Source organism: Linepithema humile, chromosome 1, assembly GCF_040581485.1.
Source record: "Linepithema humile isolate Giens D197 chromosome 1, Lhum_UNIL_v1.0, whole genome shotgun sequence".
NCBI classification, from domain to species: domain Eukaryota; kingdom Metazoa; phylum Arthropoda; class Insecta; order Hymenoptera; family Formicidae; genus Linepithema; species Linepithema humile.
Genome location: NC_090128.1, coordinates 39,216,326 through 39,244,156, shown reverse-complemented (window position 1 = coordinate 39,244,156; position 27,831 = coordinate 39,216,326). Strand labels below are relative to the sequence as shown.

Sequence of the window (27,831 nt, the reverse complement as noted above, 5' to 3'; positions counted from 1 at the left end):
CTCTCTCTCTCTCTCTCTCTCTCTCTCTCTCTCTCTCTCTCTCTCTCTCTCTCTCTCTCTCTCTCTCTCTCTCTCTCTCTCTCTCTCTCTCTCTCTCTCTCTCTCTCTCTTCTACAATTCGAATAAAGAGTATATTAAAAGTATATATATATTGAAAGATATCGACTCTTCTCGAAAAAGATCTTTGATTTAATGTCTACGACTCGACGAATGACGGTTTTTAATAAACGTTTCTCAAAAAGCACTAACGGCTCGACTTATTTAAACAAAACGGCTATGTCCTCGGATCGACCTTCTTTCAATTACCGTGTATAACCGACAGAGTTCTTTACTTATCTCGAAGAAGTTGGTTCGACAGGATCGACAAGAATAATGTTTAAATAAAAGAATATTCTTTTAAATAAAACAATTAAATGTATATGTTACGTCCTGATAGGACTCCACGATTCTTTTCTTTCTCGCGAGTCTATATTTCATCAGAAACGAAACCGTATCTGACAAACACGGGAAGCGATAAATTTTAAACTATTTAAATAATGTCGACATAACCTAACGAAACTTCTTTCACACTGCTTCCGATAAACAAATCAAAAATTCATTTAACTCACAGGAGCGATATTTAAATCTAAACTTTTGACAAAACTGACGTCATAAATTGAATGCTAAATGATCGCAAGTTAAACTTCCTGCAACGCTAAACGCTAAGACCAAGCAAATCATCAGCTCCGCCAAAAGAATTTTTCGCATAAACATAAATAATGCCAATCATAAGAGTCGACACCGGTTGAGTGTTTGTCAGATCGGATATTTCACACTACAAATGCGTGGGTGATTATAAATTTGTCAATCAAATTACACTGCGTAAGGATTAAGAAACCACCCTACCATACTCACATACCACCAATAGAATGCATAGATTCTTCTAAATGTAAGCAATCTATGCCCCACCGAGATCAGAAGAACCATTTAATTTTTTCATGAGACCAACGTCCGAAATTATTAAGTAGGAACGTAAAAGAGAGGGGTAACAATTATAAAAACTCGTGACAGCCCTTTCCGATAGAGAGTATATTCCGAAATAACACCTCAAAAGGTCTTAGAATCTGCACTCAGTTCGCGACAATCCCAAAAACCAAAGTTGTAGGCGTCGAAAAATTAAGGAGCTGGCCGGGTTTTGAATTCGGGATCCCTCGTACCACAATCCAGCACTTAGCTTGCTGCCCCACGACAGCTCCACTACTTTCCTATCTAATTCGACCGCCTACCAAATATCGAAACAAGCCTTACTAGACTTTATACTCCTCGGCCAGCCTAACAATACATTCGTCCTCGAATGTGAGCGATCGATGGCACTCACGATTGTCCATCCTCACATCTCGGACTTCCACCAGTCAAGGCTTTTTCACTGTACCTAATACGAACACCGAATAATCTAAACTGTCTCCTCCTCGGGCCAGCAGATCCGAATCCCACACAGGGTACGCAACGAACACCGAATAATCTAAACTGTCCCCTCCTCGGGCCAGTAGATTCGAATCCCACACAGGGCACGCAACGAACACCGAATAATCTAAACTGTCCCCTCCTCGGGCCAGCAGATTCGTATCCCACTTCTGAAAACTGTAGGCGTCAAAAAATTAAGGAGCCGACCGGGTTTTGAACTCGGGATCCCTCGTACCACAATCCAGCACTTAGCTTGCTGCCCCACGACAACTCCACTACTTTCCTATCTAATTCGACCACCTACCAAATATCGAAACAAGCCTTACTAGACTTTATACTCCTCGGCCAGCCTAACAATACATTCGTCCTCGAATGTGAGCGATCGATGGCACTCACGATTGTCCATCCTCACATCTCGGACTTCCACCAGTCAAGGCTTCCTCACTGTACCTAATACGAACACCGAATAATCTAAACTGTCTCCTCCTCGGGCCAGCAGATCCGAATCCCACACAGGGTACGCAACGAACACCGAATAATCTAAACTGTCCCCTCCTCGGGCCAGTAGATTCGAATCCCACACAGGGCACGCAACGAACACCGAATAATCTAAACTGTCCCCTCCTCGGGCCAGCAGATTCGTATCCCATTTCTGAAAACTGTAGGCGTCGAAAAATTAAGGAGCCGACCGGGTTTTGAACTCGGGATCCCTCGTACCACAATCCAGCACTTAGCTTGCTGCCCCACGACAGCTCCACTACTTTCCTATCTAATTCGACCGCCTACCAAATATCGAAACAAGCCTTACTAGACTTTATACTCCTCGGCCAGCTTAACAATACATTCGTCCTCGAATGTGAGCGATCGATGGCACTCACGATTGTTCATCCTCACATCTCGGACTTCCACCAGTCAAGGCTTTCTCACTGTACCTAATACGAACACCAAATAATCTAAACTGTCCCCTCCTCAGGCCAGCAGATCCGAATCCCACACAGGGTACGCAACGAACACCGAATAATCTAAACTGTCCCTTCCTCGGGCCAGTAGATTCGAATCCCACACAGGGCACGCAACGAACACTGAATAATCTAAACCAGGCCTCGGAATTATTTCATCTTTTCAGCCAATTCGCGTGGTATACACCTCCTTTCCTCTCTTCACTGCGCGCGCGGCAGCCACTAGGGCCAGCGCCGCCGAGCGTTAGGAGCGGCGCTATCCGATAAATGTTGGGTTCTTCTCCCTTGATCATTAAAAGTTAAAAAAATTTATTAAAAATATTTTTTTTATTTTTAAATTTATTATGTGAAAATATTTCAATAGATTTCCACGTCACCCATGAGGTACTATTGCTATTGAGGAAAAAAATATTTTTAATAAATTTTTTTAACATTTAATGATCAAGGGAGAAGAACCCAACATTTATCGGATAGCGCCGCTCCTAACGCTCGGCGGCGCTGGCCCTAGTGGCTGTCGCGCGCGCGGTGAAGAGAGGAAAGGAGACGTATACCACGAGAATCGGCTGAAAAGATGAAATAATTCCGAGGCCTGATCTAAACTGTCCCCTCCTCGGGCCAGCAGATTCGTATCCCACTTCTGAAAACTGTAGGCGTCGAAAAATTAAGAAGCCGACCGTGTTTTGAACTCGGAATCCCTCGTACCACAATCCAGCACTTAGCTTGCTGCCCCACGACAGCTCCACTACTTTCCTATCTAATTCGACCGCCTACCAAATATCGAAACAAGCCTTACTAGACTTTATACTCCTACAAAGTTAAAGTAAACTTAAAATGAATAAAACAACTGTGCCGGTTAACGTCCAAAGCAATAACAGCGAGTGAGGAAAGCCGCCGATCTCGCTTCCGGAGACAGAGGCCCCCCTCTCCGCCTAATCCAGCACTACTACATATTGAACTCGAGATTTGCAACAATCTACAAGTAGTAAGTCCCTCTATTTAAATTTTCTTCTATTATTGATTATATCTCCTCCCCTCGGTTTCCCCTCGATTTAAACAACCAGACTCAGGTTGGTTTTCTTTCTTTTATTTATAGTGAACAATTCGAGTTCTAATTCTAATGCCATCCGTTCAACCCGAAGTCGATTTCGAGTGGTGCAAATAATAAGAACCTTAGTATGCCTAACGTCGCTTGCGTCATCGCACCTTATTTTATTATTTATTATTTTATTATTTAGAGTCGATCGCCTCCGTCGCGCCGCGCGTTACTCTGCTACACTACGCCCACGCACACGCACACTACCGAGACAACTCACCAATAGAGATGACATACAGTCTCCTCCGTCTCCCGCACCTCGACTCCCCTCCATCTCTCCAGCTCCTTCCATAGAATTTCTTGCAGGAAGAAAGAATATATCAAAATGTACCACAATATCTTTTTATGATTTAGTAAAATCAGTAAAGTAAAGTCAATTGAATAATTAAATAAATACTCGTTCAGTGGTGGTACGCTCATAAATAAAACGCTCATGATAAAATTTGCAATAGGCATAAAAGCCGCAAGAAGACTTAAAATTAAAGTAAGAAGTAGTTGAGGGAGATTTGAATAATTAAAAAGGTTAAGGGAGAAATGCAATGGGCATAAAGGCCTCAAAAGTGTATGAGAGACACTTGAAAATTAAATATCAAAGAGTGTGTGAGAAACACTCGAAAGTGTGTGAGAGACACTTGAAAATTAAATATCAAGAGTGTGTGAAAGACACTCGAAAGTTAAAAATCAAAAAGTGTATGAGAGACACTCGAAAGTGTGTGGGAGACACTTGAAAAGTAGCTAAGGAAGATTTGTAATGGGCCCAAGGCCTCTAAGATTTAAAGTTGAAAGTAGCTAAGGACGGAAATAATAAAAGTTAAAATAAAAAATAGCTAAGGACGTGACAGCAGCGTATAAATCTGGTGACAGCGGTGGGATAATCCACCTTAATGGTTTTCGGGAGACGGTTAACCATCGTTCAATTTATTTGAACGAAAAGGGCCTCTTGCTCCTGAAAATAGACAATAACGCGTTGTCACGCACCCATCAGGACGTGACAACAGAATTTATAAATCAATGATTAGCTGAAAAGACAAAGTTACTTCAAGAACAGGCCGAAGCAGTGAGACAGAGACACGAAGAATTAGAACAGATGCGACACGAAGTCGAACAGAGGAGACATACTATTGAATCACCTTTGAGAGATAGAATGGAACAAATAGAACAAGCTTTAGCTTCACTGGCGCGATTACCGGAACAAGTGAGTTTACTAAGCCGAAATATTTCTGCTCTCCAAATTTCTGGAAATAACCAAGACAACGACCATAGAAAACCAACCATATCAGGAAACAAGAGTCCACCGAGAGAGATTAACAGAAATATCGAACAATTATTCTCGCCATCGAATCAACACCCGCGTACAAATCAAAATTTGCCGATGGATTTCTCGTCCCCCATTCGTCTCAAAGACGTCATCGAATCTATTCCGAAATACGATGGACATAAAATGTCAGTATTTCACTTTTGCAAAATATGCGAGAGAGCGCTTAAATTAATTCCGCCACAGCAAGAATATCATTTGGTACAATTAATAATGAACAAATTACAAGGACACGCTTACGCTGCAGTTGAAGATTCTGAATATATAACCGTGTTTGAAATAACTCGACGATTAAGAAAAAATTTCGGTCCAAATAAATCTACAGATCAATACCGCGGTGAATTAGCCAACATTTATATGAAGCCGAACGAAAGCCTCTTCGATTATATTGAAAGAATTAAAGAATTACGAACTGCAATCCTCGATGGAGAAACAACTGAATCTGGATTCATAGATGAATCAATAAGAGACTCGATTGAATTAAGTGCAAGAGACAGTTTCGTAAACGGACTTCTATCTGATCTTTTAATTCGAATAAAATTGGAACAATATTTTACTTTGGAAGATGCCATTACTACAGCGATTCAACTCTCTAAAACCTTGGAAGCCGAAAACATGCGAAAGCGCACTCAATATCCTAAAACTAACACCCCTCATCGTGCAGATATTCCTTATAAACCTAGGCCAGTAAACATTACTGCCCCTGCTATGGATCAACAATTTAATTCGCGTCAAGTACCTTTTATAAAACCATTAATCCCAGGACAATCAGGACCGAATGCGAAGACTAACCCGGCCGATGCTCTTTCTAGAGGTCAATTACCGGGTATCTTTTTAAACAATCAAATCTGGTTTTCGGGACCGTCATGGCTGTCGAGAGATGAAAACGAATGGCCTGCCGAAATTACAGAACTTAATGAAATACCTGAGCTTAGAAAGAACATCTGTTTAACTATCGACTACAACGACTGTTACATTTTTCGAAGATATTCGTCGTATGTGAAAATGTTAAGAATCATAGCTTTATGCTTACGATTTCGCCCGAAAAATACGTATCGGGGATCGTTATGCACAAAAGAAATAAATGAAGCTGAAATACGGATTGTTAAAATTATCCAATCATTGAATTTCACACAGGAATTAAACGAATTAACTAACAAACGTTCCATAAAATCAACCAAGATTGCCGCGTTAAATCCATTTATTGATTCTAATGGATTGATTCGCGTCGGCAGGCGTTTGAAGAACTCGAGACTAACGTTTTCACAAAAACACCCGATGTTACTTCCAAGTCGTCATTTCTTCACAGATATGATCATTCGAAACACGCATGAAAATCACTATCACACAGGGATTCAAATGACTCTGTATAACTTAATAGCGTATTCCGTATTTTGGATGCCCGGCTCATTTCAAAATAAAGTGTAAAATATCTCGTAACTTATTGATTTTTCGATATCTTTACCTTAATACTTTTATATGCAGAATAATTAGAGAAATCATATTATGTAAAAAAAACATATCATTCCATTTAAAAACACGAAGTTGACCTTGAAATCTCCGAAGCGCCTCCACCTGGACAAAAATTATTATCGTCATATGATAGCTTCCTTTGTACCGTGCAATTTTGGTTATATACATTTTTCTCTAAACCTTATAGATTCGAAGATATTAAGGTGCTAAGTTATTGAAACACCCAGTATAAAGGAAAAAAACATAGGAATCGAAACAAAATTAAGGTCTACGTGTGCGTTTTCGTGTGTATGGCGATAAAAGCGGTGCACTTAGAAGTGATGAGCGATCTCACTACCGACGGGTTTTTAGCAGCGTTTAGACGTTTTATAGCAAGACGAGGTATTCCGAAACACGTTTACTCTGACAACGCAACAAATTTCGTCGGTACGAACAATCATCTTAAAGAATTATATGCGCTCTTTAATTCCGACGAACATAAGAATCAAATAAATCGATTCTCGATCGAACGTCAAATTACGTGGAACTTTATTCCACCTATCGCTCCACATTTCGAAAAACTGTGGGAATCAACCGTCAAATTGTTCAAGCATCATTTTAAACGCGTTGTTGGAGACTTGTTATTCACCTTCAAAGAGCTAAATACATTCGTTACAGAAATCGAAGGAATCCTTAACTCAAGACCTATTTCTGCCCTTTCATCGGATCCCAACGATCTATCTGCGTTAACTTTTGCTCATTGCTTGATCAGTAGACCTTTAATCAACATGCCTAAATCTGATTTCTCGTCTGTACCAATCAATCGCTTATCTTCTTGGCAGCACATAACCAAGGTCAGACAAGACTTTTGGTCCCGTTGGAGCTTAGAATATCTAAATGAGCTTCAAACTCGTCACAAGGGATCAAGGACGGAGAGAAAATTAACACTGGAATGATCGTACTGATCAAGGAGAAAAATCTACCATGTCTGCAATGGGTCTTGGGCAGAATCATTCAAACTCATCCTGGAACAGATGGAATTGTGCGAACCATCACTATCAGAACAGCTAAAGGAGATGTAAAGCGAGCGGTCAAGTGTATATGTCCACTTCCGATTTAATTGTAACACACGTCATGTGAACAAAATGACTGTTGATCGGTACCCTCTCAACGGGGGAGTATGTCGTGACGAAAATATTTTGTTTATAAGAGTGGGCCCACTTCAATACTCGCCGAGCGAGATGCCGCGCTATGATATCGTGCGGCATTAGATTAAAAACAATGTATTAAAAACACGTATGAAAAACAACGATTCGGATTGGTTCTCGAAGCCGATTGGTTCCTTGATAACCTAGGATTTTCCTATATATATGGCTATCGTTCCGAAAACAGACAGAATCGTTCCAGAAGTTATAGCGATTAGAAGCCGAGTCTTCTCAATATATCGAAGCCAAATCTTCTCAATATATCGAAGCCGAATCTTCTCAATATATCGAAGCCGAGTCTTCTTAATATATCTAAGCCGAGTCTTACAAATAGCGCATATTTCTGAGCCGAGTCTCATATATAATGAGCCGAGTCTCATATATAACGAGCCGAGTCTCATATATAACGAGCCGAGTCTCGTGACAGTGCACAAGCCGAGTCTTGTACACTCTTCTGTATTTAAAACATAATAAACACAGTGCAATATATGTGAATTCATTCAACACAATACAAAATTTAAACTTATATTTGGATTGTTATTTTAATCACTACCGACACCTTGTTTTCATCCCTCCCTTAAGGGTTTGCACTGGTTCCGTCCCTGGTAATTGAGATCTCAGACCAAAAAGAGAACCATCCGAACGGCAATACTGAATAACGGAGTAAGAGCGACCTTCAGTCGTTGACCCATTTTTCAGATCCAAATAAACAAACTGTTCGGAGTACTGGGTCAGACCCTTGAAATCTGACCGACGATACGCACCTGTTACCATCCTCCTGACCTCTCCAACTCAGGACGTAACAATAATATCGACGTTAATAATACTAACGGCTCTTAATCTATCAACAAGTCCAATAACATCTGAAGAACGAGAAATAGCACGTAAAATAGAATCTATGCTGAAAGAAATGCGCGATGAGAGATAGAAATGGAAGTAGAAGAATCTTTAGATTATGAAAACGATAACGATATTCCAACAACAGAGCAATTCGAACTAGGAGATGAAGAGAAAGAAGGTGAGATATTTGACGCAAATCCTAAAATTATATGTACTACAGATGAACGTATTCCGCATGAATATAAAAAAAGTGCAGTCGAATTTTGGAAAAGCAGTAGACAAGACCAAGAATATTAGGAGTAAAACGAAGATTTCGGAAAGTATATTCATTACGTCAATTACGACGATGGAAAATTCAAATAAATCAAGGTGGCAGTAGATTTGAAAAATTAAAACAAATTTTGGAATATACATTAAAAAATTTTCATACAGCTCTTGAAAACAGAATTATCGTTCACGACGCTGATTTAGCTCGATGGGCTGTTCGGACACAGGAAAATTTAAATGTACCAGGATTCAAAGCTTCATCGCGATGGATACAAAAATTTAAAATAATACATAATATTGTATCTCGTAAAATAACAAAACTTATAAAAAAATATCTATAATGTCTAACGTCGATTTTGAAGATGAAAATATTTACAACAGTGATCAAAGCAGATTCCAATTAGAACTTCATGCCGGTCGTACATTGGCATATAAAGGAACAAAAAAGATTGAATCTGCAGTACAATCCGTATCTGCAACTACGCATAGCTATATTATACAGCCTACTGTTTCAGCCGATGGTAGATTATTATCGCCTCTTTTTATTAAAAGAAGTTAGTGGAACATTGGTCCCAGAGTGCAAAAAACAATGTTTAGGGCCTATAAAAGTTTCCCCACCTTAAAAAAAATACAAAAAAAAAGAGTTTCAAACCTCTACAATGGCACACCTCTTTGTCGTGGTGCAGAGGCTCCCCTCTCGAGGGGTGCAAGAGTGTGCCTAGGAGAAGGAAAACTCCGAATCAAACCCGGCGGTCTGGCCCGTCGTGAGAGAACACGGCACCAGACTAGAGGAAGGAAAACCTCGATAAAAAATTACCCGGGTAGACCGGACTCGTGAGCCCTGGTCAGCAACCGGTCTAGGAGAAGGAAAGCTCCGAAGATAAACTCGGAGAAGACAACTCCGTCAACAAATTACACCGGATGGATACACGATGACGAAGACTAGCAGTACAATAAGCAACATGGCTGTCACAAAATCTTCAGTGAGCATAACAAGCAATAAGGTTGTCACAAAACCTTTAGTGATCTCATCTGTTCCTTCGCCACCTTTGACTGAAGACAAGATGTCTTCACCAAGCTGTTCATTTTACAGCATATATAAAAATATAATTTCTCCTATCAAGCCTATCTCCTATCAAGCCACGTCCGTAACAAACGTCTTTTGTTTTTAGTTCTATAGATATATGTACTGTCCGGTTATAGGCGCCGTCCGGTATTAGGGGACTTCCCCCTATACTATATATTTTCGTTAGTGCTGTGTCGTTTAATCGAAATGCTGTGAAGAAAGAACACCTAAGTACGGTAAGTAAATCTAAGTTTGGCTTATAATCTTTATGATCTTGGAATTCTTTCAATCAGATCTATTATTTTTCGATTGATGTATCTCATCTATTCATAATTAATATCTCTGAGTTGCAATAATATAAGAATATATAATTTTATATTTATTTTTAATACAATTTCAAGTCACATTATACTATTTTTTGTATTATCGGTGGACCATCTTGACTTTATAGACTAAATTACGATACAACATAGTACAATTTAAAATTAATCTCACCTAACATGTTTTGTCATTTAACATAGTAAAAATTCATAGGTGCAAAGTCATAATCTTTATTGTGTAACATTGTAAAATGCTTGTTAAATGCATTGTAAAATTTTCTTGTTTTTGACCAATTTAGTAGTAATGATGAGCTTTCAGGATACAAACAATTGAAATCTGATTCAAATAATTCAAGAACTTTGTCAACTCGCATATAATTTATCAATTAATTTGATGAATAAAATATAAAATATATAAAAATAAGCTGTGTTACATATCTGATTACGATATCAGATAAGAACGCTGACGATTCAATGCGTTTCCGGCTCATGCGAGACACCGGAGAATCGCGCAGCGTAAATGAAAACCAAATTCGTTCTTAACGCGACAATGCTGACGAACTATCGGATTTTATCAGCAAGTTCGATCAAAAAGACCTTCAAAACTGCAATCAATTGCAGTTTCGCGACTATAAAATCGCCGTCGCGAGATCACGACGGCGGGTCAAAAATTAACAGTCAAACGGAACGGACGTATGTCCGTCGAGACCACGAACTAAGAAGATCACGAACTATAACGAATCGCCAAAGCTAATACGAGTAACCTGAGGCTCTGTGGAACTAAGCTAAGACCAAGATTTCTGAAACGGACTTGGATTATCTGTTAATAAGGAAACTTGTAAAATAACGAGACCAATAAATATACGGAGATCGTTTTATTTAAAGACAAAGGATTATTTCCCGGATTCCCGGCCTATTTCCCTTAGCGGCAGATCCCGAACCCGTGCCCTCACCAAGGGGCACAACAAAATTTTCTCCGTGAACATTTCTTTCTTGAACCTGCACATTTTGCTTCCACTACCAATCGCATATGTTCAGTTGCAACGGCATATTCTCTTATTTGAAAGTAAGTAATTATTCTACATAAGTAAATATAATACTTGATTCAAACAAAGGAAGAGTTTATTCTTATTATTTATCTAAAAAAAAAACAGATATCTTTATTAAAACTATGGTTTTCTTCCATCGACTCTATATAATAAGCAAATAGAATTCTTTTTTTAATTTAATATTCTTGATTGAAGTATTAAACTTACTAGGATCTAAAATACATTTTGAATAAATTTAATGCTTATGATGAACTTACGATAGATTTGCGGATATATGAACTTATGAAATACTTGAAACAAGTAATATTTACTTAAATACAGTATGTATTTTTCTGTGTGTATTGCGCTGTCGGCTGTCGTATAAAGTTGTCGCAAGTCAACTGTCAAAGTCAGAATGAAAGTTGGTCAACTCTCATCTTTTCCGACATCCGACTTCCGATATCTTTATGACTGCAATATAACCTCTATTTTAACCTCTACATTTCTTTTATATTTCTCTATATTTATTTTTGTCATGGAATATATAAATGTAGAGGAAATAATTATTGATTTTGTGCGCGAATTTATCTTCCATTTTCTGAAATAAAACTAAAACGCATTTTCCTGCGTACGCTACCGACCAATAAGCGTCATCGAATAAACATAGAAGAACTGGATTAAACTACAGAAAAGACTGTTAAGCTCTTCAACAGATGAAGTGTGGGTTTGTACATCAATTTTGTAACTTTTTAACGACCATATCGCTATCGTTACTTACAGAATACAAGTTCTGGCCACCATAAACTAAATCGTTAAAAGCGATGAAAACAGAGACGCTTCAAGTTGTACAACAATTGCTATTCGTACGGCGACCATGATAGTGATAACCAATCTACAAGCAACAAGTGACGGATCAGCAAAAAACCAAATCATCATAGAAGCAAACATCATGCTGAACTCCCAATGCATAAAAAAGAAAATACATTTGAAACGCCTGCAAATTGTAGTTTTTCTTTTATTATATTTATTCATTCATGTTGAATCTTTTTAAAATAATTTTTTCTTACAACGTTTCTTTTAAAAAATGGTTGGAAAAAGCGTATTTTCCAAATGTAGGCCGCGATAGTGTTCTTCTTATGGATTCATGGAGCGGGTAATGTCCAGCAATTGTTACTGATTTAACACCAATGGAAAAACAAGTTACTACTATGGTAATACCGAAAGGAACTACAGGAAAAATACAGCCGTTGGATGTTTACGGGTTTAGAATCTGGAAAACTTTGCAAGAAGATTTTCGGATACTGTTCTATTATTGAATTATGATATAAATTTACATCAGCGAAATAATATTATAAAATTGCAATCTTTAATACACAATCAGTTATCATCTCCTCGATATCAAAATTACATTTTTTTATATCTCCTACGGTTTTGGCGATAGTTACACACAAAGAAAAAAACCGTTTTTTTCAAAGGGGTGTTTCACCCCTTAAATTTGAGATAGGGCCGCTATAAAAAAATACGTGTCTCCTCAAATTGTATGTTTTACAACATATTTCAAGGAGAATCAAATCGGGGGGGGGGGGACACTTGTAAACGTTCCCTTGTTAGATAAATAATATTTACATATAATTTTTTAAAAATCATCAAAAAACTTAATTTGCGTCTATTATAATTCTCAAAAACAGATTAACGGCCTTTGAAACTCTGTTAGGGTGGACCGTAATAGGAAAAGTACCGAGAGAGACGCTAAAATCCGATACTGCGGTAATAATTACGACGATGTTTGTCCAAGAGGCCAATGTATGCGACTTGTGGCGTCTAGATGTCTTAGGGGTAACAGATCCTATTGAGAAAATAGACAAATTGGAGAGAGACAATCGAACGAGAGCATTTTTAATAGAAACGGCAAATCGAAACGCGAACGGCCAATACGAGATTAGATTACCGTGGTCAGAGAATCATATGCCTGTCACCAGCAACTACGATATCGCGAAAAACAGATTGGAGAAATGCCTTAACAAATTGAAAGCTCAAAATCTTTTCGAACTTTACGACAACGTCTTTGAAGAGTGGCTATCAGAAGACATTATTGAAAGGGTACTCGACAATGAGTTAAATAAGCCAGGGCCGAGAATAGATCCGAGATTCAAAAATATATATCTTTTACAATTCGAATAAAGAGTATTAAAAGTATATACAGGGTGTTCCGTAAAGACCGTAACAACGCTTAGGGGTATATTTCTGAGATAATTCTGAGCAAAAAATCTTAATACCAAAATACTCAGGGTGTAATGGTTTTTGAATTAGAAGCATTTAAAGTTAGCGAATAAGATAGCCTGAAATTTGCGCGCTCAGGTGTGTACAACGTACAGTGATAAAAGCGAAATTGACTATCGCTCCCCTGCTGTCAGTATTAATATTTGGAAAATACATTTGCTAATACATATTAACATAAATATTGTTTACGCAATTAAGATTTTGTTGAAAATATTATAAAGAAAAAAATATTATGATACACAAAACGCAAGCTGTCAAAAATTACATTTCTTTGACATTTCTTTTTATCTTACAGATATAAAAAATGTAATTTTTGACAGCTTGTGTTTTGTGTATCATAATATTTTTTTCTTTATAATATTTTCAACAAAATCTTAATTGCGTAAACAATATTTATGTTAATATGTATTAGCAAATATATTTTCCAAATATTAATACTGACAACAGGGGAGCGATAGTCAATTTCGCTTTTATCACTGTACGTTGTACACACCTGAGCGCGCAAATTTCAGGCTATCTTATTCGCTAATTTTAAATGCTTCTAATTCAAAAATCATTACACCCTGAGTATTTTGGTATTAAGATTTTTTGCTCAGAATTATCTCAGAAATATACCTGTATCAGAAATGTATTGCTCAGAAATCAGAAATATACTTGGAACAAATTAATAAAATTCAAAAATCTAAATCAAGCGGAGCTGGTTCAGAAGACATATATAAACCAACATGGTGGCTTTTTGAAGCACTAAGCTTCTTGACACCTCACGTAGCATCTAGAAAAAGAGAATCCTCAGTATCGAAAAATAGTGTCGCGAAATCATGCGTCAATATGTCTTCATGCTCTCAGAGTTATTATGAAAATGATGAGAATAGCGAAGATTTACTTTTCGAGGATGTGCAACGAATATTAGGATCAAACAGGCAGAGCAATATATCAAGTGAAGGTAAAAATAAATCTATTATTTTATTAAATACGTATTAAAAAAAATTTATTAACATAAAATGAATCTGTGCATTAATATTTTTTATTTTATTTTTTAGATTATAATTCTTCAACTTCTATGAAGACTACAAATTGTTCGGCAACAACCAGTCCACATAATACAATACAAGAAACACAAAGTATGCATTCTGAAATGTTGAGTGCACAGTTGACATTGGATAAAAAAGGTTCCCGAAAAAGGAAAAACAACACCGATTGAAAATAAGGAAGCGTTTTGGACAAATATCAATACGGCATTGAATGACATAAACAAAGAAGATCATCGTGAGGATGGACTTCATCATTGGATATTGTTCTTAAAGTCTGAAATGAAATGCATAAAGGATAAACGATGTTTACAAAGAATGCAAGCTGAAATTTTAAACCTTGTTCAAGAAGCGTTGAATACAGATGAAACTATGCATATCTTTGACTATAACGATGGGTGATAAATTTATACTGCATCACAGTTAACTCATCTATCTTTTTCATACATGTTTATATTTTTTTTATCTTTACTTTTTCAAACATATTTATTTTTTCATATTTTTTCCAGAATGTTGAAAACAGTTCGGATTCGAGTTTCACATTTATCGGTTATTTTTAGTGATTAGGAAATTGCTTTTTACTTGTTACTTACCTATTTTATTTGTCGAACTAACCAAAATTAACCAAAATAAAGAAAAATTTTTAGTTATTTAACTAACCCCGATTAAGATAATCAGAGATGTGAGGTTAAGGTCGAGCTCGTCCTTGTCATATCACAGTTTTCTTACGATTTCTATTGTAGCGCCTGATTCTATACAAGAAGTTGCTTCTTGCAAGAAAAACTTGATACTACGACTTTGTCCAATTTCTTGCATCGTAGACACAGACCTTAATACATTACGGATGGTCGATTTGAAAGGATTTTTCAAGCCACGCAGCCAAAAAAAAAAACGAATTTTACGAAAAGTAGAAGGTAAAACAGAGACGTATCTATTTTACCTTCTATTCGGGTCGAGTATCGTCCCGACCATCTTCCCGTCGTCATTGTACGTCGGGCTAGCTGTGCAGCGCGAACACACCACCAGAGCGAGCTACCGCGGAGGAGTTGGAGGGTATTTCTACCCCCCAATGTCTGCAAAGGTTCCTACAAATGACAGACGAGCTGGCCCTTATAAGGGCCGAGAACAAACGCCTGGAAAGGCTTTTAGAGGGGTCGCACTTTTATGCGACATGTGGTCAACACCGACCAACTAACAGAAACGCGGACCAAGGAGGTGAGAAAACATCCCCTCTCTCTTCTCCAGAAAACTCAAGAACCTCCTTGCACAAGAAACGGAGACCTATGGAATTAAGGTGCGGTTCCGGAAATGGGTGGAATCGAACTTAAAAGCTTCACACAATGCTCAGGTGAAGAAGGAGATTGAAAGGAGGTTAAACGACCCCTTTCCTCCGGAGTGGTCTCCTCCCAAACATGGGGAGGGAAGGTAAATAACCCTCCCTCTCCGGGAACGAATTTTCCCGGCAGACTCGGCCAATACAGCCGACTCTGACTGGGAGACTGGGAGGTGGTGGCTTAAACGGGAGTTCAGGCCACAATACAGCCCCCCAACAACAAGTGGGAGAGGTAGAAGTGACCCTACCTCTCCACAAATCAAGTAAATCCCATACAAGAGAGCCAGTGCCGAAACACTGGCGGGATCGGGTCACTTTCAAATGGTAGACTGAGGGGGGGATCAGATTGCATAACTCTGTCTGATTCCTAATCCCCCCCCCTCAATTAGCCTACGAAGGTCACCGGTGGGGTTGTAGTGAGTATGCCCGGGTTCCGAGTGACTCCCACATAACCCCCAATCCCACCCTTCCCCCGAGAGTCGGGGGTACCTATAAAAGGTTTCCCCACTTTAAAAAAAAAAAAAAAAAAGTTACAGACCTCAGCGATGGCACACCACCTTGTCGTGGTGCAGAGGCTCCCCTCTCGAAGGGTGCAACAGTGTGCCTAAAAAAAGAAAAACTCCGAATCAAATCCGGCAATCAGGAGCCGGCGCGGAGATAGTATCGTTCCAGCCATCTCCCCGTCGTCATCGTGCGTCAGGTGTTCACCGAGCTCGGCAGTAAACGCTTTGGCGTTTACCCTCCCATACCTCCCCGGAGGATATTAGTGTTGAGTGCTGCGGACAGTAACAGTGGTGCAGTGCGGACCCTACCACCTTCGTACCTAGAAATGGTGGTGGGGAAGGGGGCAAAGCTCGGGGGAGGGCAAACGCCAAAGGGAGGACTCAACGAGTCCCCCTCAGGCGGAGCTTAAGAAACCGCGTGGCCCTGACACTGCGCCAGAATCGCCACAACCGGGGCCCTCATCTGGCCCCTAAAAGGATACACAATTGTCACACTTCGAACGTTATTGCATTGCGCAAAGTTACGTGTCCAGCGAGTGGACAAGAGAAATTTGTTTCACTTGTCTTCACGAAAGACAATTAACCACTTCAAATTACCACAGAATTTTTCAACACCGCGTAGCTTTTACTCCAATACCTTCTTTAACTCATTGTTCTTGTTACTTATATACGCTAACTCGAATAAAACCCGCCCATCATTGTTCACTTTGTAAAAAGATAGCTACAAATTTCTTGAATAGATGCACACCTCTTGCAATATTGGAAATTTACACTAACATACGAACAGACCCTTTGGTATTAACAACATAGAAAGAACTTTAGTATCTGGGGGAAGGAAGGCGTTTTTGAAGCCAACCACAAGAGGAGCAGGATCCTCGTTGGGATCAGCCAAAAAAGGGAGTTGGGTCGGTGTGCTCTCGTTAGTCTTCCCTGGCCCCTCTCCCCCTCCCCTTACGACGGCCGATGCATGGCAGGATTTTTCCGAGATGAGATTTTAGTTGGTAGGTACCGTTCTGATCCTAACTAAGGTTAGAACAGGCGGTGAATCCACCTTAGAGGAATGGAGAAGCAGGGTGAAGAACAACCCTAGTAGCCTGAGAACAACCCAGGCCATACTTTCCTGCTTCAAAGAGGTACGAAATAGTTGGGGGATACATCAACTTCCACAGCACTCAGATAATCTCGAAACACGGTTGTTTCCAAGATTATCTACATAAGAGGAAAAGAGCCGCATCCTCAGTCTGCGAGCATTGTGGAGGAGGACCGGACACAGCCCAGTACACCCTGGAGTTCTGCTCAGCGTGGGAGCAGGGGAGGGTGGAGCTCCGAAGTGTGTTGAACAGACGAATTAGCCTTAGTCTGTCACCAATTGTGGTCGCGATCATTGGCGATGTGACAAAATGGAGGGCCTTCAATACATTCTGCGGGAAAGTAATGAGGGCCAAGGGAGAGGCGGAAAGAGAGAGGGAAAGAGAGGGTCTAGGGATGAATTCAAGTGTCCCTTAAACCTTATGGTACCTTCATTCCCATATCTCGATAGGCACAATAAACTCCAACACTGTCCTGTGCCTCATCTTATTCACTGACCTACTGCGAAATAAGCGCGCGCGTCATGTTACACTACATGATAGAAGGAAACGAGCGAACCAGTGACTATCATTTTTCTCTTTTAATTGTGGTGAATAATACAGAGTGAATTATTTCAGTAGTTTATAATTGGTAAATAATATCATTGATATATTCTCTATTCTTTCAGCTTGTCTTCTAACAGCGTAAACAACTGGAGTTTTTATGAGTAATCTCATAGGCGATTGTGTCTCCTTCTCTCTCATTACAAGAGAGAGAGAGAGAACTAACTGGGGAGAATATCTCCAGCAGGAAAGCCCGATTTCTAAGAACGATCTCTGGGAAGAGAACAGCTGAGGGGTTGGGGTGACGTTATACCCTCAGTGTCAGGAAAAGATTGTAAGAAAAACAGAAGACGTGCGTGTGGTACGAGAGGAGTGGGGATATTAGGGCCGGCGGAACGGCAGTCGCTTGGTGTCCACGCGAGGACACACGTGTATTGTGTAATCCAACTATAATAAAAGTCTTTATCTTTTACTGTTATAAGAACAGTCGTGTTAGTACAATTTCTAGTACCCGAAAGGTATTAATAACATCTGGCGACCGTGACAGGACTTTCGAGTGGAAAATTCGGGTAAATTTCGTCGTATTATTTTACGTACCGTGCGAGTGCAGATAAGATGGATGCTCTCAAGAAGCAAAGAAAGGCAGTACGTACGGCCTTCACGAAGGCTCTCACGGCTCTGACGACAAAATTAGACAGCAATTGTGCAAAATAAGAAAAGATAGTGGCCTTTCAGTTTTTGGAAGGAAAAATGAAAGAGTTGGATTCCATACAGGCTGCATATAACCTAAATTTGTTCCGATCGGACATGAAAGAAGACGACATTAACCGCGAGATAGAATCGGACGACGCGTATAAGACACAATTCCTAACGGCAAAAATGAAGATAGCAAAGGCGACGTCGTCAATACCGGAAAACGCGATGAGAGCGAGTGCGACAAACGCGGTGAAAACGTCGAAGTTTCCGAAGATAGAATTGCCGAAATTTAGCGGTCATATTAAGGACTGGCTCTCTTTCTGGAGCCAATTTAAGAAGATCAACGATGACCTATCGATCGGCAATGAAGACAAGATGCAATATTTGTTGCAAGCTATGATACCAGACACGCACGCGTGTGAGCTGGTGAGAAGTTCCCCGCCAACGGGCAAAAACTATGAAAAGGCTAAAAAAAAGAGTCTAAAAAACCGTTTCTGTTATAAGAACAGTCGTGTTAGTACAATTTCTAGTACCCGAAAGGTATTAATAACATCTGGCGACCGTGACAGGACTTTCGAGTGGAAAATTCGGGTAAATTTCGTCGTATTATTTTACGTACCGTACGAGTGCAGATAAGATGGATGCTCTCAAGAAGCAAAGAAAGGCAGTACGTACGGCCTTCACGAAGGCTCTCACGGCTCTGACGACAAAATTAGACAGCAATTGTGCAAAAGAAGAAAAGATAGTGGCCTTTCAGTTTTTGGAAGGAAAAATGAAAGAGTTGGATTCCATACAGGCTGCATATAACCTAAATTTGTTCCGATCGGACATGAAAGAAGACGACATTAACCGCGAGATAGAATCGGACGACGCGTATAAGACACAATTCCTAACGGCAAAAATGAAGATAGCAAAGGCGACGTCGTCAATACCGGAAAACGCGATGAGAGCGAGTGCGACAAACGCGGTGAAAACGTCGAAGTTTCCGAAGATAGAATTGCCGAAATTTAGCGGTCATATTAAGAACTGGCTCTCTTTCTGGAGCCAATTTAAGAAGATCAACGATGACCTATCGATCGGCAATGAAGACAAGATGCAATATTCGTTGCAAGCTATGATACCAGACACGCGCGCGTGTGAGCTGGTGAGAAGTTCCCCGCCAACGGGCAAAAACTATGAAAAGGCTAAAAAAAAGAGTCTAAAAAACCGTTTCTGTTATAAGAACAGTCGTGTTAGTACAATTTCTAGTACCCGAAAGGTATTAATAACACTCAGGGTCTTCCGCCCTAACCCCTACTATCAGCAGGGTTAGTTTTCCAACAAGGAGAATTTTTAGCGGGTAGGTCCTCGCGGTGTCCTGACATTGGTCAGGACGAAAGCCGCGAGGGAATCCCGCACTCCCCCGCAGTACGGGCTGCGGGGAGTCTTTCGAAGATTTTCCCTCCTTGCGAAAAAAAAAAAAAAAAAAAAAGCGGTGAATCCAACACTACTTCCTGACAAGCGGTGGGCTTGCAATCCACCGCCTTGCACGTCAGGAGGCGTCTTTTGAAGATTTCCTCACCCCGGGGGACCCTTCTGGTCCCCAAACAAAAAAAAATTTTTTTTAAATAAAAAATAAATAAAAAAAAGGACTCGTGGACAGGACACTGCCCGAGTCAGTTAGAACAGTTGATTCCACAAGACAAAGAAGTAAAATTTTCAACCATTCCAAAAAAAACGACGGGTTTTATTCAGCCTTTAGATGTGTTTGGATTCCGGATTTGGAAAAATTTCGTACGAACATTTTCTGATAATGTAATTCTTCAAGAGAAAGATGTCACTTTGCATTTGCATAATGAAATAATTAAATTACAATCACTAACCCATAATCAGCTTTCTTCGCCCAGATTCAAAAATCTTTTCCAACACGCTTGGTTTAAAAGCGGCGCAAAAAAAAAACAATTGAACGCTGCAGCCAGAAACGTACGTCCCCACGAGCTCAGTCATAAAGACAACTGAAGAACAAAATTGTACAAATTATGTTGTACATGTTTAGCCTTATACTATATATTTTCGTTAGTGCTGTGTCGTTTAATCGAAATGCTGTGAAGAAAGAACTCCTAAGTTAATACCATAATATACCATAGCCATAATATACCTAAGCTAATACCATAATAAAACGCCCGAAATGTCTTAAACGCAAACATAGATTGTTTACTATTTTTCATACACAAAATAAAAATGCAAAAAGCATACGAAAGTTTGTTTTCTGACTTTTTTTAGTTACCTGCAACAGCTATTTCACAAATTTCTAGATATTTTACAAGATTTATTTATTTAAAATAAGAATCAAAGTAATAGAGAAGAAAAATAATTTGTTTTATAGCTGTTTTTTTGTAGCAACGACGAATTAATTAATTGATACGTGGCGATTGTGCAAAATGCTGTATACGTAAAGTTTCAAATTTCTCTTTAATGTATGTCAAACATTTCTCGTGAATCTTTATACGTCAGCTATTTTTCAATACATTCTGTAAAAATCATGTAAGAAAAAAATATTGCATTGCATTGCATTGTTCAAACATTGCACTGCATTGTTTAAACAAGAATATACTTAAAATTAATAATTTGTACACTTTTACGAAATTAGATGCTCTCACACTCTGGCACCATAGAAGACAACATACATAATAAATGCATCATTATCGCGACGAATAATAAAACATTGCAGCATACTAAATCACTTTTAATTACGTGATTCAATAAGAATAAAAAAATAAATCCTAAATAATATAAACTTATTCTGGAAATTATAGACTGTACATGTTCTTTCGCCAACGCTCTTATCTATCATATAATTTAAATATAAAAATATCTTAATAACTAAAAATTATAAAAATACTGTTTCTATAAAAGTAAAATATAGATTTTTTTTATAGATAAAATTAAAACTTTAAAAAATAAATGTAATGTATTTGAACAAGAGATGTGTATTTATTCATCTATGGTTGTGTGCAGTCGTTACTGCTATTGGCCGTTGATTGTTAATCACTTAATAAATTGTAAGCTTAATGATATGAAAATAATCCATTCACATTATATGAACGATGGAAAATATAATTCTTTTTTCATAATTATCAAATTTTGAAGAAATATATAATAAAAAATAGAATGAAAAATATAATAAAAAATAGGAAGCATTGCTATTATACATCTTTTGAGTTTTGAAAATCAAATTCTCTTTATGAAATTTTTTTTTCCATTAATTATCGATATTTAAATCGAATTATATCATTATGTTGTAAAGTGAGAACAATGCACAAATCGAAATTTATTTAGAAGAATTATCTTAAATTGCAAATGCATAATTGGTAATTGATAAATACGTACATCTGATGTGTTCTAATGCAAAGATATTGATTTTGCAAATTTATTCCTAGTTATTATCATTAAAATAAATTGGATAATAAAATAATAATCATAATAATCTTATGATTATTATTTTAAATATAGCTAAATAGGAAGGAATATAAAAAATATATATTACCCTTGTATTTAAAATTAAAATATGAAAAACAATTATTAAAATATACTTGCGATTTTATAAAAACCGCAAGATAATGACTATATTCTTAGATATAAATATGGTAGATAAAGTGAATAGAATATCGAAAAAATTTTGCTCATAAAAGTATTATAAGCAATCCAAAACAAAAGGCTAGAGAGGAGAAGAAATAAAAAACATAAGAAAATTTAACATAAAACATATAAAGATGCCAATATCTATTAAAATTATTAACATAAAATTCTATTTCATGTTTAAATGTCAATCACATTTGGAATTTTTGGTAGAAACAACGGAAGACGACTAGAAGTTCTAAAATATCAAAAGAAACTGAGCCGAAAAAATTTGAGGACTCATGTAAAAGAAAAGACGTCGATAGAGCATAATAGAATAATGTCTGTAACTATTAAACTTCGAATAATATAAGCAAATTTGGCTCCACACATCAAATTATCCACAATTATACTTTTTCAATCAGACTTTGAGATAAAGTTCGGAAATCAGACGCTGCAAGATGGAACTTTTCAAAAAAAGTCTCTTCTGCTGCCCTAGTGCTTATCAATGCTAGGTATATCTCGATACTGTATGCATCGATATGATTTTTTAATAAAATCAAGAATAACTTATGCGCTCTTAATACACTAGACACTAAACAAAATTTGCAAATCTTTTTTCATCATACGCAAAAATATATATCTGATTTACGCTTATAATATACGCAGCTAAAATTCATATAAGTACGCTTAAATATATGCTTGCGCCCCGTCGACATCAAGTTTTGCCAGAGAGACGCGATCAGAATCTTTATACTTTCTAAAAATCTTATCACTTATTCTTCACGCGAAGTCCATAGTACAAAAATAAGAATAGTATTTCACTATTTTTAGACACGAGACAAGACAACTTTCGTTCTTTACGCATGCTGCTTTTTATTCTTTATTTTGTAATCATATTAAAAAAAAAAAAAAAAAATATATATATATATATAATTGAATTTACTAAACGCACAACTATATGCTAAAACTATGCATACAAAAAGAAATAAGAATTTAAAAAATATTCAAGATACAAAAAAATTGATTCAAATATAGTTTCTTTTCATCGTAAACAACAAAAGTGTCGTAAAGAATTCAAGTGTCTACATTTTCAGCGACAGAACCCATATACGATTTTTAGTTCACTCTAAAAATCTTTCTATAGAATGCAACAAGACTTCTATATAATATATTAGATGCATCTATAATAATCAAATTTAACTTTTGAAATTAATTTGATTTTATTTGATTTGAAATTGATTGAAGTTTAATTTTTATTTATTAATAACGAATAAATATACAAGATTTCTCATTATTTATTATTTATTATTTTCTCATTATTTATTATTTTATAATAAATCGATTTTGGTTTACAATCTCATATATGTTCACAATTAAATATATTATATAGAAGCATGTTTTCGACTTGAAATCATTATTACTTTTATCTTTCATATCAATCGACAATTCACACATACACTAAAGCAATCAAAATCTGACTTCAACAGATTATTTGTCTTTTGCATAGTGTAACATAGTGATCTTTCCGTATTTAAAGAATCAAATATAACAAAACTTACGTTCTTGCGATACTTCTTTGCTGTTGTCCTTAATGTGTAGAAAGCTGAAATCTATGTATGCGCATGTGTGATCTTGAATCAACCCTTCCATGTACCGATATAATTTTTACAATTCGGACAAAAATGATGAACGCTCATGAAGGCGCTCATACAGTACGGCAGGCATGAACAGAGGCAGCATCTGAAATCAGGAAATCAAGAAATCAAGTAAACAAGCTAATGCTGTGTTTTATAAATATAGATTTTTCACTTTACAATACGCAATTGTATTTCTAAGAAATTATATAAGTAAATGACTACCTATCAACTTGAGAATAATGATTTATATCTTAATTTATAGTCGATAAAAGCATTCAAAAATAAATTTAAATTTACAAACTACAAATGTAACTAAATATTAACAGAAAACATAGGAATACATAAATAACTAAACATTTTAATCCAAATCAGAAGAAAAGTATCTCATCAGATAATTAATATTACGCAATAACATACACAAGATATGTAAATTAGTAATAAAAGAGCTTATCATTTCAAAGAAAAAAATTTATCATTTACCCGAGTAAGCAAAGCACGATACAGCAAACATGAGCACTAGGCTGATGATCCGATATCGTAGTAGTTTTGATATCGGCATGACATGTTGGACAGGCCATTTTCACTGGATTTGGTGCTAGAGCGTACGTTAAATGATGATGAATGACCCGTACTTCCGGCCGCGATACAGAAGACATGGAATTCGACTCAACATTAAAATGAGGCTGAGACGTTGATTGACTTGACGCAGATGGTGCTGGCATTGTAATTTGATTTGGTGGCTGATTATCTGAAATTACACGTATAATTTGCATTACTTTTTTTTTATCAGATTATTATTAAAAACCTAATTAATAATTACATAATAATTATATGTATTAATTAATAATTACATAATAATTAATTAATAATTATTAATTAATAGTTAATAATTACCAAAATTTTATAATAAATATTCTAGTGACTAATATTAAATTGATTGTATAGTTTAACATTTTAGACTGTTTCGTTCTTTAACACATAAGATTTCAATGCATCGCAGTAAAGAAGATGCATAGTCAAAAATTCTAATCTATCAAATGTTATAAAATAAGGTTCTATTCATTTTATTCATTTTTATGCTTTAGAACAGTGCTGTCAGCTATTTGCAACTTTCGGCCGGATTTCTCGATGCACGGCCTACTGCTCCCCCTCCTACTGCTCGCGCGTTGACAACGCGTTGACAACGCGCGAGCAGTAGGAGGGGGAGCAGTAGGCCGTGCATCGAGAAATCCGGCCGAAAGTTGCAAATAGCTGACAGCACTGCTTTAGAATCTTATATCATATCGTATAATATATGATTTTAAGGCTATTCTAAAATTGATTAAAATGATTTTAATATTCTAGATCATTTCTTTGTTTAAAATATAAGATTTCAATACATCGCAAGAGACAATGTACATTCTAAAATTTTTTAACCCATAAAATGTTATGATATAAGATTCTAAAGAATAAAAATAAATAAATAAATATGTACATATGTACATTTTATCATTAATATATATTTTATTAATTTTTATGCTTTAGAATCATATATCATAACATTTGACAGATTTAGCATTTCAGAATTCATATTTTCTTTATTGCAATACTTTAGAAACTTACATCTTAAACAAAAAAGTAATCTAGAATTGTTAAATGTACATTTTATTCATTTTTGGACACTGGAATTTTACACTATAAAATTTGGTAGACCTAGATTTTAGAATTCGCATTTTTTTTACTGCAACGCATTAAAATCTTATTTTAAACAAAGAAATGCTCTAGAATATTAATGAATTATTGCACGTGTAGTGCACACAATGATATGTTCCAGTTTATATAAAAAAATTAGTAAATAATATTGACAACTAATCTAAATTTGTAAACGTAAAAATGTTTTCTCAACTTTATCACATAACTTGGAAAAAATAAGGTTTGCTTCAATTAATTTATTGTGAAATATGTGTGTGTGCGTGTTTACTTTGCATATTAAAATATGTACGTACATGGCATTGGCATTGCCATTGGTACTGGCGTGATTCCCAGGGGATACGGTGCAGAACCAACTGGAGGATTCATAGGTACTCCTGTATTAGCTATGGCTTCCTCATAAGACGGCGGAGCCGTTGGTAAAAGATTCGATGGCTGTGCATTAGCTGCACTAAAACCTACGTTCTTTTCCATTTTTCCTAAAAAAGAAAACAAAGTTTTACTAAATGATAATATTACATTTAAACATTAATCGTTCAAATGCTGAGGACCATTACAAAAAGTGTCAAGCAGCGCGATTGTGCTTCTATTTCATGTCGAAAAATGCCAACAAATGTTATCGCACTTCATTTTTTTGTCTCATTATTCATTAATATTTGATAATTCTTATAACCAATTTTATTTCTTGAGAATCAGTGAATCTATCTGCGAAATTTATGGCGCTTATATTTTTCGATATAAAACAAGAGAAGCGCGATCAACTTTTTGACATTCGACAATTAATATATACCAGTGCTGTCAGCTATTTGCAACTTTCGGCCGGATTTCTCGATGCACGCCTACTGCTCCCCCTCCTACTGCTCGCGCGTTGACAACGCGCCGCCGGACACTCGTAACTAAGGAGCTTACGCTTTGTCTCAGGACCAGTGATGCGATCTTTCCCACAGCGGTCCCGGCTCGGCTGTCTCACACATCGAGAAATCCGGCCGAAAGTTGCAAATAGCTGACAGCGCTGATATATACATTGTAAATTTGCATATTTGCAAAGTTATTACTTTTCTCTAAATTCGGTTTTAACATTTAAAATAATTTGTACATTTTTCGTAAGTATTGCATTTAAATATAATATAATATAAATGCTGATTTTTTTCCCTTTGAGCACGCTTGCACAGTAATATTTATAATGGACGAACGGCATGCCTCTGTGCTCGCGTGCGAATAGAAAGTTGAGCGGATGTTAAGTAACAGAGATACGATGTATATTTTCCAACAAAGTCATAAGCAGAAAGCTTAAAACCTCGAGCAAAACAAATTTTTGAACCTTAATAAAAAAAATTTGGAGAAAAATAAAATTTTGAAAACAATTTATTTTAAAAGAAATTATTTAAAAATATTAATTTTTTTAATCATTTAACTAAATAAAATGCATTATATTTTAATTATTTAATTATTGAAATAATATTTTTATGTTACACAGTCGGAAATACAGCATCTCCAATGCGTCGGCTACAGTAACAAAAACAAACATTCTCTGAATTCGCTGAAGTCCTATCTATCATCTTATTCTCTGAATTAATCATTGCACATCGTACGACGAATATCTAATCGTAAACATGTACCTCTAGCAAATTGCTTACACATTATAAAATAGAAAATTACATTCGCTAATATTAGATACAAAACCGGATTAAAACATAAATTGAGAAAACAAGTTCTATAAAATCATGTGTTTTAAATTGATAGTAAATACAATTGTATAAAGCAGAACATATATAAAATTGTAAAACTTACTATATATAGATTTTCTTTCACTGATATATATCTCTATTCTATTTTTTCCAGAACTTCTATGATTCTCACAATCTATTTTAAGCAAATAACAATTAATAATATATTTATTTATTAAATTATATGAATAAAAGTAAAACTAACACTTTATGCGACTTTTAAAATAAAGCTGCGAAATAAAAGCATATCGTTTAATTTGTACAAGTAACCTTGGATTTTTATCAAAGTAGTAGCTTGATATTTTATATGCATTAAAGTATATGTTATTCGTTATTACATCATATATTTATAGAAGAATGCTTCAACTTATTCCATTTTTTAAAGGTGCGGCTTTATATATACAATTGAGTTTTACACAAGCCAAATAATGTTCTAAAGAGTAACTTCAAATCCTCATTTTTTATTATACAGATAAAAAATCTGCTACTAATCACATTTTGCTATTAATGAGCCACTTCAGCATACAGCAAGGTATGTTTTTTATATAACACATAAATTTGTTATAAAACTTACTGTATATAGATTTTCTTTCACTGATATATATCTCTATATAACAGTTCTGTAAAGCATATTTAATAAACAAATTATTGAAATATAACAAATTAATTTGGTATAACTTGATTTTTGTCATGCAAAAAGACCATATATCATTATTCAA

General features: G+C 36.5%; 1 protein-coding gene across 6 annotated transcripts in view; it reads right to left on the bottom strand.

Annotated features, from left to right (window-relative positions):
- Positions 1-27,831, bottom strand: part of LOC105677975 (lipopolysaccharide-induced tumor necrosis factor-alpha factor homolog) — a 36,729-nt gene that overhangs the window by 8,241 nt on the left and 657 nt on the right. For 2 of the 6 annotated variants that reach the window (XR_010887790.1, XR_001101640.2), the window contains exons 2-4: positions 25,682-25,864; positions 24,177-24,444; positions 23,619-23,799 (exon numbers count right to left, since the gene is read on the bottom strand). Coding sequence is in view for 1 of the 6 variants with exons in the window: in XM_012376905.2 (XP_012232328.1) it covers positions 23,697-23,799; positions 24,177-24,444; positions 25,682-25,859 (549 nt within the window). In the remaining 5 variants the exon portion in view is untranslated. Of the gene's footprint in view, positions 1-109; positions 23,800-24,176; positions 24,445-25,681; positions 25,865-27,176; positions 27,249-27,831 lie in introns of those variants that run through there. The other 4 variants (XR_010887789.1, XR_001101641.2, XM_012376905.2 and 1 more) reach the window with 4 other exon arrangements.